The sequence below is a fragment of the Leptinotarsa decemlineata genome, unplaced genomic scaffold (assembly GCF_025532065.1).
Source record: "Leptinotarsa decemlineata unplaced genomic scaffold, Ldec_3_MD MMD2_tig00000218_RagTag_RagTag, whole genome shotgun sequence".
Lineage (NCBI taxonomy): Eukaryota > Metazoa > Arthropoda > Insecta > Coleoptera > Chrysomelidae > Leptinotarsa > Leptinotarsa decemlineata.
In genome coordinates this window covers 5,321,136-5,339,201 of record NW_027412545.1, presented here as the reverse complement: position 1 = coordinate 5,339,201, position 18,066 = coordinate 5,321,136, and the positions used below count along the sequence as shown (strand labels likewise).

General features: G+C 33.9%; 1 protein-coding gene across 1 annotated transcript in view; it reads right to left on the bottom strand.

Annotated features, from left to right (window-relative positions):
- The window catches only part of snu (ABC-type transporter snustorr), a 216,476-nt gene extending 210,811 nt beyond the window's left edge, over window positions 1–5,665 (bottom strand). Inside the window, exon 1 of the mRNA XM_074173311.1 lies at window positions 5,073–5,665. Coding sequence (XP_074029412.1) covers window positions 5,073–5,176 — 104 coding nt within the window. The 5' untranslated portion in view covers window positions 5,177–5,665. The remainder of the gene's footprint in view (window positions 1–5,072) is intronic.
- Between the last annotated feature and the right edge of the window lie 12,401 nt (window positions 5,666–18,066).

Here is an 18,066-nt window from a genome sequence, read left to right as displayed (position 1 = left end):
TAAATATTGGTATATCTTGAAAATTTATTTGAATAGAACATTCATACCTGCCATTCACTGTGTTTACCATGAACTATGCTAATTTATTTTAATTAACATAAGTCCACAATACCTTGGACTTAGACGAAGAAAACAGGTTGATCGTGGGCAAACCATTTTTTAAATTACGTTCGGACTTTTAAATTGAAACTCAAAATCAGGATTCATGTCTTGAGCGTCAGCAAAGCAAATCAACTGTCATACAATCAGACTACAAATCAAGCAGAAAGGTATATCATACTTACATTCAATTTCATATCGTCCAATATAACATGGTATTTGATTTTTCGATATATGTGTTTGGTGGCCAAGTTCTCTGGTGGTAAAAGGGTTAACTATACAAAAAATGTTTCGTTTTCTGCCAGAGCTCACGGGGCTGCATTATCTCATTTAGTAGGGCCAAGTTGGCATACCAAAATTTGGAAAACAGCAATGCAAAGAGTGTTTTTGAAGCGACAGAAGAAGTTATTGGCACAGAGGGAAAACTGCTCAAAATGAAAGAGCCTTAGAAGGGAATTTCTGGACCCGATATACATTATGGACCAGAAGCAGCTCAACCGGGTATTCTCGAAGAAGAGTTAAAGTTGAAAAAGGAACAGTTTCTGGCAAAGTTGAAAGAAAAAATTTCAACTGAAGATAAAAGGAAAAGAATAGAAGAACAGACGAGGGGTCAACACGAGTACAGGATGTGGCACGAACTCAGGTTAAATTATCTGACTGCTTCTACATTTGGAACGGTAATTAAAAGAAAGTCAAACTTACCCTGTCACAATTTGGTCAAAATACTCTTATATAAGAAAAAACAACTGAATACTGTTGCAGTTATATTTGGAAGAGAAAAGGAGAAAGTAGCAATAAAAATATATGAAGAAGCAATGCATTGTAAAGTTAATAATTATGGTTTATTAATCGACGAAGACAATCCATTTCTTGCTGCTTCTCCCGATGGATTAGTAGGAGAAGATGGACTGATCGAAGTGGAATGTTTATATTCCATCAACGGAAAATTGAAAGATGAAAACAACAAGTCCCCCTGGTGTTATGAGATCATTGATAATGGAATAAGGTATTGCTCATTTGAATCATATCTTCTAATTTTTATAATTTCAATAATTATTCTAGGTTGAAGAAAAATCATCAATTATTTTAATCAAATCCAAGGACAACTGAACATAACCAAAAAAAATATTGCGATTTTGTTATATATACCAAAAATGATTTCAGCATAGAAAGAATACATAGACACGTTTGTGTCTGGGAAAAAAATGCTTCCAAAGCTGAAATCATTTTACATGGATTGTATTTTACCTGAAAATAAAAACATTCTTTGAATATTGAGGTATATTAAAATAAAACGTGTAGCAATTTATTTTCAACAGTTGCATACACATCAGTGGAATTGAATTATTCACGATTGATATTGACTTATATTGTCTAACCCTTTATATGGAATTAGACATATTATTTATACTGTGGACCTTTCCTGCGAAATATTATATTTCAGCAGCATATGTTTTATCACAAAACATATGCTGCTCAATTTTGTTACTTATATTTTCTATGTGTACTTCCCATCATGTTAGGTTTTGGTCAATGGGTAGACTTAAATATTTGAAGTGACTTACAAGCTCAATGGACCTGCTTTCCATTTCCATAGGAATTTTGGAAAATCATAGATACCTTTTTGGTGACATTGACTGTTAGCCCATTATTTTCACATCACTTGGAGAATTAATGTGATACCGCATTTGCTGCTTCTACGGAAATAGATAACTCATTTCGTGCCAACATTTGAGTTGTGTCATCTGCATAGATTTTTTGTAGTGACATATTTGAATATTCTCATGAATAATATAAAAAGAATTGACACCAGGGTTGAACTTCATCGAATCAATCATCACCACTTATGTCCTATTTTTATATATGAAGCAACCGAGTCATTGGCAACTCCCCTGAGTCCAATTCTAAGCAGTTTTTCCAGGAGTAAGCTAAGGTAAGCCAACCGGAATTTGCCTGTTATTATTGAAGCTTGTATATATGCTACTGCAAAGTTCATTTATTGCTGTTGAAGTATTTTTGCTGCTAAACATAGAAAAAACATGTCTATCATATTAGTGAAGTAAACCTGTCAGTTTCGTAGTCAAAAACTATTGTCTTCGATCTGCCGCCTATTTAAAAAAATTCAAATATTCATAGAAACAGTACTTAGAACGACTCCACACAAACAGTACTTAGAACTAGAAACCAATAATTGGATGAACTTTTTAGACTTCACAATGACATGGACAACACAAATAACAAAAATGAGAGAGAAAATGCAGAAAAAACTATCAAATCGGGCAGAATATCGAAGAAACCTAATTGGATGTCAGATTACATAGTCGACGAAGAAGCATGTACATCAAAATTTTGTACTGAAGCTAAAAATTCTAGAACGATGGAAGAAAGACACCATGATCCACTGAATCTAACAGAGGCATTAACTGGAAATAACCGATTAAATTGGCAAGATGCTATTGTTCAAGAATTTGGTAATCTCATTAGAAATAATACATGGAATTTTGTAAAGCGGACAGACGAAACTAGAACAATCAAGACAAAATGGGTTTTTAAAATAAAGTATAATGAAAATGGACGGATAGAAAAATTTAAGGCCAGAGTTGTTGCACTAGGAAATACTCAAAGGCCTGAAATTGATCTCGATCAAACATATGCACCAGTTGTTCAGAAGAAAACTATGAGGATGCTGTTTGCCATTGCCACTGAGATGAGTTGGTTAATACATCAAATGGACATCACTGCTGCATATTTATCTGCTGACCTTCAAAGAGACAATATTCATAGAAATTCCAGAGGGATACAATAGTGTACAAAATATATTGAAGAATAAATTTCCAACTAAAGTTTTGAATTATAGAAAAGAAGACGGATTTGTTTGTAAACTGAATAAAAGTATATATGGATTGCATCAGTCAGGACTGATGTGGAATAAAACAATAGACAATTTCATCAAAAGCCAAGGTTTTGAAAGATCTATTGCTGATCCATGTGTTTATTTCAAAAGTAAAGAAGAAGTTGTAATCACCATTTACCTAGATGATATATTAATTTTTGGAACTGGAGATGAAATAACCAAATTGAAGTTCAGTTTCAAACAAAATTTTGATACCAAAGACTTGGGGGAAGTGAAAAATATTTTATCAATCAGAGTTATGAGAGATCAGGATAAAATAAGATTAGACCAGTCATTATATGCCATCGAACTTTTGAGAGAAATGAACATGTTGGAAGCAAAGAAGGTATCTACTCCTCTACCCGTAGGAGAAAAATTTAAAATTGATGACGATGAACCCTTAAATGAGGAAGATACAAAATTATATCAGAGAGTTATTGGGAGTCTTTTATATTTGGCAGTTTCGATAAGACTGGATTTAGCATTTCCCGCTACATTTATGAGTCAGTGCAATCATAGACCTTCAAAGCACCATTGGAAGAGTATGAAACATATTCTCCAATATCTAAATGGGACAAAAACCATTGGTTTAGATTATTCAAAAACTGGAAAAATTATTATGGATGCCTATAGTGACGCAGATTGGGGATCAAATGAAACAGACAGAAAGTCCTACAGGGGCTATGTTTTCAAAATTGGAGGAGGAGCTGTGAGTTGGTCAAGCCGTAAGCAATACGGTGTTGCACTAAGTACTATAGAATCAGAATTTATCGCCTTGAGCAAAAACAGCCAAAGAACTGCTTTTTTTGAAGACATTGGCTCATGAAATATCCAAGAAACAATTTTTTGGTGATTGTTTTCCTATTTTTATCGACAAAACAATCAAGGTACGATTGAACTAGCCGAAAAAAATAAAATTTCCGAAAGGTCAAAACACATTGATTCGCGTATGTTTCACATCAGAGATTTGATAGAAGAAAAAACAATTTTATTAATTTTCAAAAAGTAAAAATTAACTGTCAAAGGCGAAGTTGAAAGCTCTGTAACTGGAGAGTGGTTCATACAAAATTAAATATGAGATTTTTAAATTCCCATTGTCTCGTTCTCAGGTTCATTTAACACTTGTTAAATGTTGAATGCTGCTATTATATTAAGTTTTCAAAAACCTGCCATTAATTCATGATAGAGACTCAGACCAAGTCAGATTAAAAACTTATGAAAAAAGTTTTTGATAAATATAAACTCAATTCAAATAATATTCAAGAAGCATATGTTTTTCAGTATCGTAATTGAAATAATTGTGAAGCATCCCGTACAATTTTGAATATGTAAATGTGAAATCGGTTCATAAACAATCTAAAATATTTGCCTCGGAGAATAAAATAAATATTTTTGTTATGACGACTCAACATCATGAAACATAAAAAAATTCTATTTAGTTATTTTCGTGCATCAAAAGTCGTTTAGAAACCCCTACAGAGTCTCGTCCGATCGCTAAAAAATCATGTACATCAAATACAGAAGAAGCCAATTGCTAACTGCGATTGCAATTGTGACCTTGTTACTTAATTTTGCGATACCACTTCTGTTTCACTGCTCCATACTTCACAAACGTTGCTATATTCTTTACATCACCCCTGTGATAACGCAGAAGGTTCAACTGAATTTTCTCACAGTATACTTTGTATACTCATCAATCAAACATCTTTTTTTTTCAGTAAAGACACACCTGAAGAAGCCATTGTATGGCGGAACACGCGGTGTGTTTTTGTAAAACTGTTTAGTGAAATCCTCATAATAAAGTGTTTCTTGAAAACATCATTCTGTTTGTGATTTTATTGTTAGGAAATGTACATTGAAATAATTAGAACTGGTGATACATTCAGTTCTTTCCTTTCATAACAATTTTTGTCCTTGTGGTTCGAAAGGAATAGAAGGAAATGTGAATTACTCAAGGTAAACATTTTTTGCTTTCTGCAGCCTACATCCACTAGGCAATTTTCTGGTGAGTTAATTGAAAATGCGTTTATGATTTCAATTTATATGGTTTTTAGTTGAAAATATTTCAAGAGAAACTAACCTGACTTTGTTGTTGGTCCAAGAAAACATCCTTTTAATTTTTTCATCGGAATTGTTGTTGTTGTGAGCAGAAGCTGCAGCAGAAATATCTTCAACAGCACTCATTGCAAAATATTCTCAATTTTTCCCGGAACACTGAAAAACACTAGTCAAATTCTAAGGTTAGACCATGTCGTAGATATGGATATAAATGTGAGCGAAGCACTCGAAACAAGACACTTAAACCGACGGATTCAGAATCGATATGGACTCATCAATTTTGTATTTATCCACAGAGTCAACGCACTGTACCGGTAATTTCGTACGATTTTTCACGGGGCTGTTACAATTTCGTACACGAACCTTGGAACTTCCGATTTTCTTCGGCCGCTACTAAGTCGCTTTCAGTCGCGATAGTAGAAAGTGAAACCAGAATAAGACGCCTTTCTACAGCTCCATTGGTTGTTGCGGATGTCGAGTATACGTACGTTATTTGAAGTGAAAAGAAAGTTAGCAACGCGCCGACAGAGAGGGAAATGCTTTTGGTTTCAATCAGATGTTTAATGTATCGAACTGATATAACTGCAAACGTAATCGAAAATGTATGTGAGCTACACGCACGATGTTTATATTTTCCAGTAGTTCGCTAATAGTAGATACGACCCAATTGTTCTATTTGTTAGTTGAAGTGGGTTTTTGCGCCAAAAATTATTCAAATTGATACATTATCACCGATATTTATCACAGACGTGTGATAACTCTTCAATGTCAAATTGATTTGAAGTGTTTTTCCACGCATGTTTCAAATAACAAATAATGATAATAATAATAATAAATCGGCTTTATTGATAATACAAAAAAAAACAATACAAAGATACATTTGAAAATGAAAATAAGTTACAGGAGATTCTGGTACTTATTGCAGAAGTCTAGCTAACACCACTCCATAATGCACGGGAACATACAGAAATAAAAAAAACAATTAACAGTAATGGTACCACGAAATAAGAAACATAAATAAAAATAATAATTTGTGATTATCCTCTAAAGAGAGTTGATAATAATTGAATGAGAAAAAGTTGACATTACTGACTATCATAGATATAATTTTTATATTCGTATTTGAACCTCCTGATATTGAATCTCTTCAATTGCTCGAGCAATGAATTGTAGAGTTTTACAGCACCAAAAAGAAATGATCTCTGAAACTTTGCAGTGCGATGTTGTGGTATAGTTAATTTGTTTTTATGTCTAATGTTTCTTGAGTGAATATATTCAGGCAGAATTAGTTTTTGTATTGAACAGGAAGAATGGGGCAGGGTAATCAATTTATGAACAAAACAACCCAAATGATAAATCATACAGTTTTTCATGTTGAGTCAGCGGGAGTTTTTAAAGGCTTCAGAAATTGAATCATACTTACGAAGTACATAAATTAGGCATCAACAAGAATTTTGCACTTTTTGTATTCTTTTTTTATCTGAATCATATAAGTATGACCCATATATGAAGTCACAGTAGTTGAAATGTTAGTATTGACCTTGTTGAGATTTTTCGACATAATTTTGAAAAAAAATGGTGACGGTGTACATTAACTCGGTAGAGCAATCCTGTAGGCATTACAGGATTTTTAAATTTCAAAATCCTATAATGACAATCAATTATAATAATTATAAGAATAATAATTCATTCCGAATGAAAAACAACTACATTTGTTCAGATGAGAGAGAATAAATGGTGAGTGAATAAGATGAGGATGAGTAAATTCAAAGAATCAGCGTACTTCCTCTAGAGATAAAAGTATATTAAGCAGTTCCAGTTTTTACAATATACCTGAAATACTAAAAAAGGGTTTTTTGAAATAGGATTATGAGTAATTTTCAATGTTAGTGAAGTAGTTAAAATATAATATGAATATGAGCCCATTTTCCTTCGCTTTGTTTTCCCCAAAAATCAAACTCGTGGTATTATCGTTAACTCGTACTCATCAACATATATTCATTATTCATTATACAAAGTCCTGAACACAATGTTCTCAATAAAATCACAAGAAGTTAAATTTGTAGAGAAAAGAGCAAGAAATAATGTGCTTCTTGAAACGTTCTCGCTGATCAAGTGGGCTCAAAAATAATAATTTATTTGGCATTGAAAGCATCCATCCAGTAATCACTTCAGCCGTAGGATATAGATGAAAAAATCTTATTTTTTATTTAGAATTCGTGAAATATATCGAAACATCAAAGTATGACTATTCTTCAAATCAAGAAGGCAATAAAAATAAGAAACGAAGTAAGCTGTACCTATCTTAGTATCAACAAAATTATCTCAAAAACGTTTGAACATTTTTGCACCATTTTTCATCTTCGTACTGAAAATAAAAATTTTATGAAGATGATTGATCGAAATATATGCATGTAACAGCTATATCGCGTCATCCGTTACTTCGTAAAGAAAAATGTTCTTTTTATAGGAACAGGCATTCTCGAAATCATGTAAAATGTAGATACGGCCTTGATTAGCAGGAGAGAATAGGACCGATACAATATGTGGCCATGAGTCAGTAGAATTTTTCTGATCATATTTTTTCAGTGGAAAACCAAAAAAAAATCCAACTGTCTGTTGGGGGGGCAGTATGCCATTGGGGACAAACACAAGAGTTTTATGATTCTGTATAGAGATCATATCTCGTATAAATTACTCAGATCTCTTAGTAGCGTTTAATGGGCTCAATTAATTTTCCTACAGTCGTGGAGATTGTTTGATACTTTTGAGAATTGATAGCAACAGTAAATATTCTTGTAACGATATTTTTTTTGTGGAGGACTCAATATTTCATACTGTTTTCTTGGGATTATAACCTTCCACAATCTTAAAAATAAAAACTAAATCAATAGAGAATATGCTGTAACTTTTCAGGGTGAACTTCAGATTATTTATTGATTTAGCTTTTTTTCTCAGATTATGGAAGGTTATAAACCCAAAAAACAGTATCAAACGATAATAACAGCTTTTGCATGTATCAACAAAAAAGGAAGCGAACAATATTCAAAATTAGGGAATATTACTACAGAAATAAGGGAATGTGTGAAAAAACACCTATTTACATCTTATATCTCAACACGGGAAAAATTAAGAAATGGGCAAGTAATCTGAATCAAGATTCTGTCACAGAATATGAACCGAACTGAAAAAAATAACAGAATATAATCATAAAATTGGACCCGTTTGCATTTCAATTGAATAGTAAATTATCAAGATATCTCTCTCATGGATTCCAGATCCAGATTGCACCTTTGTCGATATCTTTGAATTCAGGGTTTGTTCGTGCTTTTCAATTTTTTCTCCAATAATAAGAGTCTCCGGTTAGTTAGAACAGTTGTTGTAATATAACGACCATCACAACCATGGATCCCAATTTTTAAACAATTGTTAATTACAAAAACTCTCTATTTTGGACCCCGCCATGACTTGTTTTTGTCTTCTTCCGCAGCAACTCAAGTAAATGATTGAGAGACTATTAGACAAGCAGTAGGTAGGTACTCATGAGGGGACATTCTGGCTAGTGCAATGTTTGTTATACTCAGGAGCGAGTCTATGAATTTATTAGGAGGGGGGGGGGGCACTTGAGATCACATTTTCACTATGAATAAATGAAAATTGAGATGTTTAGTAAACATGATAAGGGTTTCAAATGATTCCTTCAAATAAGTTGAAAGGACTTATGCAGGTATCTGGTTATCGGTTGCGGTTTGGTAATGGACAAGACTGTCCAAGGGAGCCTCCCCTGACGCACCCTGGCTGGATCCGTCCTTGCTTATACTAGACTATAAAAGAACCTAGGTCACTATGAGATTTGTGTTATGTCTCTATCACCTATCATATTTTTTTGAAGATTTATGTCGTTGTTACTGGTATATGAACCAATATCAACAATGCGCTCTGTTTGTTACATTATATTGATAACGACAATGGGCATGTTGGTAATAATCATTTATAAGTCAAATTCATCACAGTCGAAATATTCAAAATCTTGGGACCAACAGCCAGTTTTGGAGTATTTGAAAACGATGTATTCTTATAAATCTACTTACTTTCAAAAATTTATCCATTATAAAAATTATAAAATTTTCACAATAAATTTATTTAAAACAATGAATAAAATTTATTGTGAAAATTCAATGAGTCTTATCATGAGTCCATAATGAGTCCATGAAAATTTTGGTTAAGGAGTTGATAACTCTTCCTGCTATTCGTTCTCGACAAGATGCAGCCATTGTTGAAATTTTCATTTTTTGAAGTTGGTTTCAACTTTGATTTGATGTATAAAAATAATAGAAGTCGATTCCAACATCAATTTTTCTGGCCAGTATCAACAAATTATCTCTGACCTGGATTGCTGGTTGCATACCTGCATTTCAAAAACGGTTTCGGACTTCCGGAAAATCTACCAGGATTCGTTCATTCTAAACATCAACAAATCCTCCGAAGTATGATACCAAACAGTTTTTACGTCACAGCAGGAATGACCTTCGTGAATTAGGCCTTGTCTAATAGGCCTAATTATAATCCACTTTCGTTAGCATTATACGAAAATACTTGGCGTGACGCGTCTTTGTTGAAATATAATGAAAAAGTAGAGCACATACTCTGTGATGTCGGCAACCCGGACCGAATAAGGTTTTAGGTGTTTGGTAGAGTTTCATTTTTGATATCTGACTTGAAAGATCACTCACCAATTGAACTTATCATTTATTATCATTTGTTTGTCATTTGTTTCCAATTATTGTGATAGAAATGTATGTTATATTAGAAAATAACATGTATAATCATATAAGTACGTTTGTAATTATTGATTTTTTACCAATTCATATAAATATGTAGTTTTAACGAAATCATGACATACCACATTTACCTAGTATACCTATCATAGTTAATACAATTTTATCATCATGCCCAAACACCACTACTGCAACACTCTTCTCAACTATGGTATCAGGAACTTAGCTAAATGCAACAGATATCTTTCAAATGCAGAAGATAGGTTAATTAGGAAGCGGAAATTCAGGAAGAATCTTCAATTTTTCGAAATACATCGATTCAAAGTTCATTGTCGTTTCGTATGAACCTAACTACGGATCAGATCGAATTTTTAAAGACTTCAACTTAAAAGTAGCCTTCAAATCTTTTTGATCACTCCAACAAATGTTGGTATAGTCAAAGTAACCAATATTGGCCACTCTTGAAGTTGGCGGCACTCTCAAAGGCCAAAAAACCAATACATAGAAATGAACCGGCAGCGAACTAGTCCGCGTGGACTGTAGACTTGGAGGTTCGTATTGGATAATTTTTACCAACAGAGTTTTAAATTTGAAGTCATGTTATGGTGACGAATAGAAATCGGGAATGCGGGGATGGTTATCGCCGTCGTGTTCAGTTCAGGAACTGATCGCGATTTGAGCGTTGAAATTTGATATTGGTGCTGTTATAATTACTTAAAATTTTTGTTATGTGTTTAAAATATGGCGTCCTTGGACAAGTACTAATAGTAATAAGGGGTGTGATAACAACGCAGACTTTTTCCAGTTTGGCGATTCCAATAGCGGTGGTGAACAATGCGAAAAAGAGATACCAGTAAATACGATTCGTATGCATTTGAATATTGAAACACAGATAGGATGTTTCAATGAATATGTATATAAGAATCTATATCCCAAGTTTGGTTTCGAGGAAAACAAACTATTACAAGCAGATTTGATCGAAGACTTATTGATGCCTTTATGTGTGAAATATAACATCTGCTACGGCTTCTCTGGGTGAAACGCATTCGAAACATCCAATTTTCCATTACTCTGGCGCATGAATCAGTCTGCATTTGATCGATGGCATAGATTATGTTAGTTTGAGAACCGCTGTGGTTTGTGACTCATTCGCATGTATCTGCGACTCAAAAAATCCCACAAAAAAAAGTCTAACGGAGGTAAATCGCACAATCTCGGTGGCCAATTCATATCACCTCCACGTGAGATAATCATGCCCTCAAATCTTCTGCAGATTATCCAATGTGGTATGAGCTGTGTGGCACGTAGCGCCGTCCTATTAAAACCACATGTCGTTGGTATCCGGACCATATAATTCAGCTCAAAAGAAGTTGGTAATCATCGACCCCTAGGGCTCGTCGTTGACAGTGATTTTCTGGCCAACGTCGTTCTCAAAAAAAAATGGACCGATGACGTTGAAAGCTTAAATTGTACACCAAAAAGGTACTTTTTCGGGATGCATTGGACGCTCTTGGGTCTCATGTGGATTGGTATCGTCCTAAAGTCGATAATTTTGTTTGTTCGCGTACCCATTCATCCACAAATGGGCCTCATCGCTGAAGATGAAAATTAGGGTCAGTTGCCAACTGCTCCAAAGCCCATTCAACGAACACACGTCGTTGTCTATGGTCGTTTACCTTCAGTTCCTGGGTCCATTGAATTGTGTATGACTTTGTATGGGTCACGATGCAAAAGTCGTGGTTGTGGTCTGCGAAAGGCCGAGTTCTTGTGAGCGACGCGAAATCGACTGCCTCAAATTCTCCTACACATTCTCACAGACAGCAGTGATGTTTTCAGCAGATCTTGTGTTTCGTCGACGTACGGGTGTTGGTCGATCGTTCATCCATGATGATTTACATCATGTTATCAATGTTCAGAAGTCCCTGTTGGAAGACCCACTACATATCCTATTTTGGAAATCAGGAAAATTTACTGTCGCTCAATACGGCTTGAAAAACGGACATAAAATAATTTAAAACTATCTGAAATTATTGGGATCAGTACCCCATACTAGATTTTTGGATGATTTCGGAAATAGCAAAGTATAGCAAGAAAACTATGAACAGTGACAAAAGTACCATTTCAAACATCCCATTGTGTATCTTCATATCAATTGCTCTGTTGAATCAGCCAGAATTTTCACGAGAAAACTCCCCTCTGATTTCTACCTGAAATAATTGATGTGTGTATCACAGTGAAAGTGAACCATATTAGATATAAATAGAGACCAGAATTACTATACTCCAACTCTTGAAGAAGCCAACTTGGTTGGCGAAACGCGCATTGAGAATAGTGTTGCAGTTTTAGTCTTTGGGAACAGTGCTTGTTTTGGATTCATTCCACAGCAGATGTTCCAGTTTTAGCTTTCATTATTATTATTATTTAGTCGTGTAAGAATAGCTGGGACGTATTTTCTTTGCACATACCTGCCTACCTACCCTGTATATAGCTTAATTCTACACTTATTCTACAGTTTGACATCCTCTTAATGTTCAAATCTTGGTTCAGATTTTCTCAATTTGAATATTTCAACTTAAATGAAGTTTCAATTTGAAAATGTTCAAAAATACATACATAGAAGGAATACAATTTTCATTAACATTAAAGGGTGAATACTAAAATATTTTCTAGTAATCGTCTTCCAGTTTTAGGTCGGCGTACGATAAGTTTTTTTCGTAAATTATTAATTTTGAGAAAATAGTTATTCGATGAACCGATGAGAATGGTTTTCAATACATAAATAATTGATTCAATAGCGGTGCTCGAGTTCAAAGTTCAATGTCTCCTAATTAATTACTAACCAGTTCTGAATATTATGAGTTTCAATGTAATAGAAACGATAAAAAAATGCAACCTTACTGGTGTCCTGATGATTAATTTGTTCGAGTTATCTTACAATGTCTAATTGTGAACACGCGTGAAGTACATTATTCTGGCTTAAGTTGTTTATGATCTATCTACTATGGTGAAGGTATTACGTACCTACTGATTCAAAGTTCTACATTCCAAAAGTATTTTTATCGTACTGAATATTCCACTGAATGCTGAAGAATCATCTATGCAAATTGTTTTGATTTTGGCACCGAGTTGATTGAAAAAGTTTCCACTCTTGACAGGAATTCAACAAACTAGCAACTAAAAATAGTGCAAAATCACTCATTAAATAAACACTTTTTTAATTGTTACGTAAAATTTAACTCTTGATCAGGTACAAATTTAAAAATCCAAAAGGATTTCTGAGAATGTGGAAGATATTTATGCACTGTAACTATCTATTGTTGTCCAACAATGTTCCAGATTATTTACAACATTTAATGATAAACTCTGAACTAAAGTAAAACAGAAACAAATATCGTCATTAGGTAACTAAAATGAACAAGAATCTTATGATATTTCCAAGTGTATAGCAACCATAGTGAGTTGCGAATAATCGTGTGTTGGATCGCTCCTACAGTAACATAAGAAATTTCGTATAAATTAAGATAAACAAATCTGGAAAGTTGTGTAGGTGTAGTTGTGTGTCTTGGCGAAAAGGGTCCATGCCCACGTCCAAGTTCCTGAAAGACCAGACATGTATGACAACTATTACTGGTTGTGTGGCCAAAGCGGTCAGGATATCTATCGACAAAAAAAATTGATAATATGGAACAAGGCATAAAGTGAAACAACGGACGAATATTCAACTGAGACAGAAATTTAAAGAGAAGACAATCAAACTGTTCAATACGAAAATGATGAAAAAGATGAGTAGTGCGGATATAGAAATATGCTACAGAAATGGAAAGAAAATAGAAGCCCGAGAAAAAATAAGAGGATTTTTCAAGAGATTTGAAGCCTATTGAACAAATTATTGTAAGAAACCGGAGTCGTTGTAAGGAATGACTTAACAAGTGTTAGGTTGAACATTCTTAATGAAGCTACAAACACGTCATTACACGAAAGAATAAACTCTTTAATCTTCCTCTTGAAGACGATCACTTGATGATCGAAACACTTGTCAAGGTCTTACACTTTGGTTTGGATAAAACTCCAGTAATATTCAAATTGATAGGTGTTGAAGACTGAATGAGACTTAATGATATCCCTTTTCAATTTCTTTCGAATGATTGAACTGTTGTTCATTAATTGATTGTCTAAATTCCTTGATAAAAAATAATGGGATAATTACTCTTCATTAATATGAACGTAATATGAACCCATCAAGAAACTGTATTTTTATCTATCCATACACTATATACAAAGTTAATTCTTATCCTCTTTTCGAATAATATTAGATCATTCAAATTTTTCCATATACGTTCACTTCTCTATGGCATTTTTGGATGTATTAGATAAAAAGAAGGAAATTGAAGCTCAAGAACATCGTTATTTCATGGGCGTTTTTTGATAGAAAGGAGAATATGAGAAGTACGTAGGCCGTTATTTAAATTATTATCATGAGCTTCAACAAAAATGTTGATGAACCTCGAGATATCACTGAAGTTGCCACGAGGCATCTTTAGCTAACTGCGTGACATCCGGGTTTAGTTTATGATATAAATGATAAGTCAGTGAGTGGATTTGATATGATCAAAAGCAAATTCATGTACAAAGTGTTTCACAAATGACGATTTTCTTTTACCTCAAAACGAGTCTGAAAACTGTACCGAAATATCCATCTCTTCCAACTTACATACACAGTAGGTTATGGAGAGCAACTTTTTACCCTGCTAATATCACGCTGGACATTGAATTATATCTGATAGATATTTGTGCAAGATTCCTCACAGAGGTCAGTCTTGCAGATGTTTCTCATTTATCCACCAGCAGGGCCACGCTCATATTAATCTAATAAATCACCTACAGACTGGTTTTGAAGAATTACCTCTCACATCACATGAAAGATTCACCCCAAACTGCAATGTGCCTGGGACTCGAAACTGCAAAACATATTTCATTATACAATAGTTTCTTCATGCATGTTCAAATCCTACACTACAGGAAAATCCTTAAGGCGCTTTCAGAGCGGTGCCTGTGCGATTCACATTGGATTTGAATCGCTGGAGATTAAATCCATTTGGAAAAGCATTCTCAGGAAGTTTATTCCTCATAAACGCAGTTCGTCAGATGAAAGAGTTCTTAAATAGTGAAGTACGAGGTGTACTGATTTGAACCTCAAAACGATGAGCAGCCACAGTCCGTTGCGTATTTCTGATATGTACCGCTCCTGGTGGAATCAAATGTGCCAAGTCATTTGAAAGTATGAGAGTATTCGAGAGATATCCATCAACGGCCACTTGCACGGAACGTTCTTTCAGGAAGCTGAAGAGCTTGTAGTTGATAGCCTCCACAGTCTATACTTGGCCAAATTATATCTACGCGGCATACACATTAAAAAAATACTCAAGTAGAACGAATTGTACAAGGCAAATATTAAACTAAATATGAATTGAAGGGGTTATATTTTTTAGGAGTGATTAATTTTTGGGGAAGAAAGTTTTTGGCTTTCTACTACTCCATCTTGAGACTCCCTCATCTTCTTTTTTGTATCACGATGGAGTAGTAGAAAGCCAAAAACTTTCTTTCCCAAAAATAAACTGAATACATTCGTATAAGATTCAGTTAGGGCAAAATTTGTCTATTTAATATATATTTTTGCACATTTGTACTTTTTCATTATTGTATTCAATATCCACAATTGTCATTATTTAGGTGTCACTCGAGTTTTCCACTAAACATTGGACCAAACCGCCTTGTACAATAATTTTTCCAGACGTGTTCAAACCCGTGTTGGGTTTTGGTAAACTGTTTAGTAAAAAACTCACAATAACCTGTTACTTTGTTGCAATTATTATTGCAGGGCCGGTGGAAAACCCAAGATGCGTACAACAAGCAACAACATATTTGTTAGACAGGTTGCAAAAATTTTCATTTTTCATTCATTTGCATGTGATTGCTGACGCCCAAAGAAAACACTGAAGGTTTATTTATTATTTATTATATCCAATATATGCAAGAATAACTGACACCTGTCGGATATAATCCAACGCCCTTCATGGTATTAGCCAGGGGAGTGGGTGTCAGTCTATTAACCTACAGTGTATGGAGTTGAGACTAGTCTGAACGAATTGTTCCTTAAGATGATTGGATTTATAGCCAGTCTTCAAGTATGCCCACAGACTATATACGAGCAAAATTATTGATTTTGAATGTCTCTAGTCCTGACGTCTTTCAGCAGAAAATGTGATTTGATCAATTTGTCACGTTAAGCTGAGTTTCTTATCGAATATGATGCCCAGATCTTTAGTTTCTGTGCTTTGTTCTAATACGGCGTTATTTATTGCATAGCCGGAACTGTTTATTGTTGTGTTCAAGGGTGTATTTCATAAATTGACATTTTTTAACATTCAGTGGAAGCTTGTTTAGTATTCACCATTTATGTATCGAATTAACTTCCTTCTGCAGAATAAGACAGCCCTCTATTGATTCAATGGGTCTGAAAATATTCAAGTCATCAGCATCAGCTAAAGATATTCGAAATAATATCTTGTAAAAACAATGAAAGTGGAAGAGGAGCTAAATTACTTCCTTGAGGACCAGCATTAGTTGGAGTGAACTCGAGTTATTTGTGTCCTTTGTATTCCACAAATAGCGTAAGATTCTGATCATATGACTAGTAAATTCAACAGTTGACAGTCGAGACCAACAGAAAAAAGTTTATTTAGTAGAATTTGATGGTTCAATTCATCAAAGACCTTTGAGAAGTATGTTTATATTGTATCCAGCTATAGCTGTTTATCTAACGCAGTGCTGACGATTTGTGTAAAACACATGAGATTCTTTATTGTTGAACGTTTGTTGAATTCAAACGAAAATTAATATTTTCATTATAAAGACATGTTTGAACTGTATGAGAATATTGATATCTCCAGCAGTTACTATCAGAAAATGACTTTAAATCATCTTCTGATGATGCTAACCCAGTTAATATTTTCAATAAATCCTTTTTGAGCCGAAGATTCCTATTCGGTTTATCAAGAGCAAATGAGAATGAAGATATATCCTCACTTCATTACAGATCTGAGTGGTTTCGTTGGTTTATTTGGAATTTTTGGTACGTGCCGTCACGAGGAGCTGACAATTGACAATATTCAAAATATCGCCAAATCTATAATTGTGGCATACAAGAATAGGAAAAATGAATGAAACCGGTATTAGTTCATCATCACAGAAGAGGATACTGCTTCCAAAAGTTGTACTTTTTATTGAAAATATTCAATATGCCGCATATTCTATTACCTTCAGAAACGATAAATGCACTCGAGAGTCTGTAGGAATTCATAAAATTTGAAACGTCCTACGGGTGATTACCAATTTTTTTTATTTGGAAAAACTGAAACTACACTGGTTATTGCGACCTCCTAAAATTGAATTAGTTTAGATGATGGAAATCCTCAGAAGTAGCTGGGCAGTATCTCAAGAAATCCGTTAGTAAGAAAAATTACAATTCCTAAGCAATCTCTTCATGATGCAGAAGTTATGATGTGATGGAATGACAAGACAGAAGACAAAAAGAACCACACAAATTGGTGGTTCCAAAATAATTTTGAATAAATGTGAATCATTTTTTGTTCCTTCCATTACAGTCCAATAAATGGTGTAGTTATGATATTAAACAGGTAAGGATGATGAAAACATCGAATGTTAAATCTACAAGTTTTTGAATCACTCTATCCACCGATCGTATGTGTTCATTTTCCCAAATTTCGATACTTCACTTCAAAATTAAACTGATAATTCTGATAGTCAATCATGAACATTTATCATAGATAAGTATTTCGACATATACATGTACTTGTGATATCATATTGTTGTCTGGATGATAATTTTATCGAGAACAGCAAGTCTGTTAGAGAATTTTTTATATATGAACCTAGTTCCGTGTTTATGAGTCTTTCACAATTTTACTATACTATAAGAAAATTCATACTATAGAATGAAAAATGTTCTTATGTCTGAATTGAAATGGATATATTGTCAGAAAAGAATATGTTTTGAAAAGAAAGGTTTTGGCTTTCTACTTCTCTATCTCCATACAAAAAATGTGAAGACCTGTGGTTCTAGCGTTGAAACTGGTCATTTTTACGCCTTGGTCAAAAAAGAAACGGACTGGTTTAAGTTTGACGATAGTCATGTCACTATGTGTTCTGGCGATGTATT